Source organism: Neltuma alba, unplaced genomic scaffold (assembly GCF_004799145.2).
Source record: "Neltuma alba isolate B1F8T4 unplaced genomic scaffold, ASM479914v2 tig00011777_pilon, whole genome shotgun sequence".
Classification (NCBI taxonomy): domain Eukaryota; kingdom Viridiplantae; phylum Streptophyta; class Magnoliopsida; order Fabales; family Fabaceae; genus Neltuma; species Neltuma alba.
The window spans coordinates 741,612-746,498 of NW_021636400.1; the positions used below are offsets into that span (position 1 = coordinate 741,612).

At 31.8% G+C, this 4,887-nt stretch overlaps 1 protein-coding gene across 1 annotated transcript; it reads right to left on the reverse strand.

Annotated features, from left to right (window-relative positions):
• Window positions 1-2,756: 2,756 nt before the first annotated feature.
• Window positions 2,757-4,360, reverse strand: LOC114717846 (uncharacterized). Its single transcript, XM_028903055.1, has 3 exons — window positions 4,289-4,360; window positions 3,170-4,213; window positions 2,757-3,098 (listed from the first exon to the last, which is right to left on the reverse strand). Exons 1-3 carry the CDS (start codon window positions 4,358-4,360, stop codon window positions 2,757-2,759), a joined length of 1,458 nt encoding a protein of 485 aa, XP_028758888.1.
• Window positions 4,361-4,887: the final 527 nt, after the last annotated feature.

A 4,887-nucleotide genomic window follows, 5' to 3' on the forward strand; every position in this document is an offset into this window, starting at 1 on the left:
GAAATTTCCGTCGCTAATTTTTTTGACGGATTAGCGACGGAATTAGCGACGGAATTGTCTGACAGGAAAAGATTCCGTCGCTAAATACGGATTAGCGACGGACAGAAATTCCGTCGCTAATCTGTCAAAAAAATTAGCGACGGAATTTCCGTCGCTAATTCTGTTACTAATTTGCGATGGAATGAATTTCGTCGCAGATTCTGTCGCTAATTTGCGACGGAATTTGTTTCCGTCGCAAATTTCGTCGCTAATTCACTGTTTTTTTGTAGTGTAGTTTAATGATCCATGGCTTCTTCTGATGAACTTTGGTGTATATTTAATTGCTTTCCTTAAGATCTGCATCAAATTAACTTTTTAAATATAAGATATTGGTCTTGAATAAATTTATGATTAAATTACCTCTACTTCTCGCCAAGAAGCTAAGAAAATCTCCCTAAAAAGATCTGCTTATGCTTCTTTTTAATTATGAAAATTATCCTATCATAATTTTTGATTCATTTGTTGTAATGTATTGTATGAATTTTATTTTATTTTTTTACGGAATTTTTATGATCTATTTTAATTTGTAATTTTAATTATATCAGTTTTATATGACAGTAGAATTGTTTAAGCTAAAAAACCATTTCATTGGCAAAAAAATTAAAATAAAATCATTTTTATCGTTAAAAATGTTCAACTCATCATTTATAATTAATAATTTTGTAAAATTGAAAAGATAAATATTGCATAAAAAAAAGTGAAAAATAGATTATGAGTTTTTTGACCAAAAAATAAATTATGAGTTGAGACCTTTGTTTTACGTTCGCGAGTGACTTGCAGGTGAAGTTTGATGAAAATTCATTAGATATTATTCAAATATCAAAGATCATAACAGATTTTGATAACATCTCTCTTGTTATTTCACATTCTCTAATTATTGTGAAAATAAGAATCAATAATTAAGGAGAATCAACTTTTTGAATTCTGATTTCCAAGATTTCTCTTTTGTCAACAATTGTTTTTTAATATTTACATACATGCAATCACTACTAAATATTTTATACCAATTTTTCTCAAAAAAGATATTTAAGCATTAAATATCTAGAGAAGAAACGAACTATAAAATGCAATGTATGTAGACTGTACACTACAAGAAACGGTTAGCACAGTTATAGTACATGGCAGCCCTACGAATTTTTTGATAAGTTATAATTTTTTTTTTGGAGTATATAGAGTTCTTTTTATAATTTTTACTTTGGATGTGTTTAGAATTTTAATGCGTTTTTTATTTTTATGCTTTAATTAATTATATGTGTTTGCATAAATTACAACAGGTTCTGCTCATTCTCCGTCTCACTCACATTCTTTGTAACTAAGGATATATTTAGAAAAAAGAAGAAGACATTTTATATATTTATTACCTTTAACTTATTTTAGTCAACTTCTTAATTTAAATAATTCTGTTATTTCTAACTTATAAAAAGACTAAGAGTACTAACGCCTAGTTTGATTTGCTATTTTCAAAACAATTTTTTGTTTTTTGTTTTGAAACAACAACACTGTTTGAAAAAATTTTTAAGTTAAATTTTTTGTAAAATAAGAAAATAATTTGTTTTAAAAAATAAAATAAAAAGAACAATGTTTTCTATTTTTTTCCCCGTAAAATTGTTTTTTTTGTCCCTGTAAAATTGGCCAACAAATGCCAGCCCAATCTTCTTTTAGCGTTTTTGATGGCTTTAGCACTTGCCTCTCCAGGTTTACCCGGTGCTTCAAACAATTTCTTATATATTTTTTCCAAATATAATTTTGTTTAGAAGAATATAATCATCCAAATATACATATATGTTTTATTTTTTCTCAAAATTTGTTCTAGAAAAAACAATTTCATAAAACTATTCCAAGAATCAAACAAGGCCTAATAGTCTATCTGAAATTTTGAATACCATTTTTTAATCCTATATATATATATATATTAATTATTTATTATTAAAATAAAAAAATTAAGTTATATCTTTAACCTTTTTTTAGCTGATATATCTTTAACCTATTTACTCTTTTAATTTTGGCAACTTTTTCATAAATGCAATTTGTATTTTATTTTATGAAAAAAAAAGAACCAGAGGTTGTATAAACAAAATGAAATCTCGGTATATAATTGTAAGTTACTCAATAGATCATTAATAAACTTTTTCTAAATATCGATCACTCCTATTTCAGCTCACTAGAAGACTATAATGCTAATGGTTTTTATCTTTAATCTTAAATATAGGCAAAGTTGAAACAGTGTTTCACATTTTCAAACAAATTAAATTTAATGAGTCAACTAACTCTTCTTGATTTTGATGAATAAGTGACTTATATAATATTATTTCATCTTTTGTTCTAGAAATAATGTAAACCATATTTATCGGAAAGAATAAAGAATGAAATTAAAAAGAAATTTATACATAGCTATATATACAACTACAACAAGTCTTATTCTACTAGGTGGATTGTACGAGATCATTATACTCTATCAACAATTAAGTCTTTATATACAATTATATAAGAGAGAAATAAATCGATAAAAAGTTATTTTGTTTTAACTTGAGTGGTAAGCTAGGCCTCAACACCTTTGAATCAACTGAACCTGATGATTCAAATTCATGTTAAAAAAAACAATTTACAAGGTTCTATATGATATGGCCATTGAGAGAGTTCAGAAAATACAGTGATGGCCTAGAAAAAGCTTAGGCAAAATACAAACACACGTTACTCGTAAAATGCTGACTTATTCATTATATATCATCAGTTACTTCGTGCTCCGAAACATAAGGCACATTCAGATCAAAATCCAGAATTTTCGAACCTGCAGATTGATGACTTGCCTCTCCCAATTCCTCTTCATTACTGTTATTCTCTTGGTCATTCGAACTTGATCCTAATCTCTCTTCACTAACAATCAGAGACGCTCCTTCTCCTTCTCCTTCTTCGTCCTCTTCTTCACAACTCATCAGTCCTGCACTTGACAAAGCTCCATTGATGCAAACCTTGTCCTCTTCTTCTTCTGCTTCTCCTCCTCCTCCTCTTTGTTCTTCCACTACTTCCTTCCCTTGGTGCTTATAACTATGTTCTTTCCTCTGTTGTGTTTGGATTTGTGTCCCCCTAAAGCTTGAAAACTCGAGAAAGGTTTATTACAGATGTCACAGACATAGCTTTGTGACTTTTTCACTTCTTCCTTCAGAGTTCTTATCAGCACTTCTCCTTCTGACTTGATAATCTCTGGACCTTTCTTTAACTTCTTGTTCTTCTTCCTAAGCTTCTTCTCTTTCATTAAGCTGATCACTTTCATCTCCCAGATATTATTCTCATCAGCTTTTAACTCTAGCTTCTCCTTGTAATCCAAGCTTTGTTTTCCAGGTTGTGAAGAACCAACATCATTCACATCCCTATTCCTTTTCTTCACTGGTAATAGTGGCTCGTAGCTTCCATAGAGATACATCTCAATAAGGGTTTGAGCTGCTTCTGCAGCTCCAATGCTTTTTCTTCCTCTTCTATCTTTCTTGCGCCAGCTACTTCCAGAACAAGATGAAGAAAGATCAACTACTACTGACTCTTCTAAAGTTGAAGATGAAGATCCATTATTGTTGTTAACATTAACTTCATCATTATCTTGATGCTTATCTTCTACTTTGAAGACTTCTGCAGAAGAAGAGGAAGCCAGAACGTGATCAGTGAAAGGAGGGTTCATACCTCTCCATTCTCTCTCAGGATGAGATCTCATATGGCCGAACAATGACTTCTTGGAGGGGAAATTCTTGTCGCAGACACAACAACGGAAAGATCTCGAAGAATTGAGATTCCCAATGTTCGATTTGATGATGAGATTATCATCGCCGACGCAATCCTCAGAGATATTATTGGGCTTGATTCTTAGGGTATAATTAGTTGAAGGATATTGATGACGATTCACCTTTTCTCGTTCTTGAGCCTGATTCTGCGCCTCCATCTTTTTCTGAGCTTGAATGTGATATCTTCTGTGACCTCCTAGGGCTTTTCCAGAACTGAACTCTCTTCCACAGAAATCACAAACTCGAACTGATGACGAACCTGAAGCTGAAGCTCCGTTAGTTTTACTCTCAGATTTTCCTTCGCGGAGCTCCGAGTAAGACGAAAACGGCTTTTCGCTCATCTTCTGTAACTCGTCGGAAGATCCCTGATCGAACCCTTCGTTATCCTTCTGGTCCTCGATCATCTGAAGAGTCGTCGTCGAAAATTTAGAGTGCGAAACTCAAAGAGCAATAAAAAATCGAAGAAATTTATAACTCACCTGATCAAATCCATCACCGTGAGACTTAACTTGCCGATAAAAAAGAACCCTATTTTCTTCGTCAGAATCCATCTGGGTCCACCGTCAGAGAAAACCAAAAGTAACCGATTGATCAGACTTCAGAGGCTGGTTTCTTGATCATCAGAAACGGCGAAACCTACTTAAGACCCATACGTGTTGAAGGTCAGAGTAGAGAGAGAAAAAGAGAGAGATCATTAGGTTTTGATTCTGCGAGGAAGAAGAAGGAGAAAGAGAGAAAAAAGTGAGATTTGCTGAAACTGAAAGGGGAGCAAAGTGGTTAAAGGGAAGAAGGGAAGAAGAGAGGGCAATTGAGCTTTAAAGCAAACGTGTGTGAAATTGCGAGAGAATCTCCAAAAATTGATATCTGCAATAAAGTGAGTCTTTAATGATTTTCTAAACCTATAACAGATATTTTACTCTGTCTGACTCTCTATGTGTGACCATTACTTTAAAATCTTTCTGCGTGAACCTTATTTTTTAAAAAAAAAAAATTATGCACAAAATATATAAAATTACAAATTTATTATTAATATTATTGTTATTATTATTTGGCGTAAAATAAAATCTTAAAATTTGTT

Bases quoted from the DNA above. Each gene is read 5' to 3' on its own strand.
- LOC114717846 (XM_028903055.1), bottom strand. From the start codon at position 4,360: ATGGATTCTGACGAAGAAAATAGGGTTCTTTTTTATCGGCAAGTTAAG. The intron at 4,214-4,288 runs GTGAGTTATAAA...ACGACTCTTCAG, and splicing joins ACGGTGATGGATTTGATCAG to ATGATCGAGGACCAGAAGGA. The intron at 3,099-3,169 runs GTCTGTGACATC...CAAACACAACAG, and splicing joins TGAAAAAGTCACAAAGCTAT to AGGAAAGAACATAGTTATAA.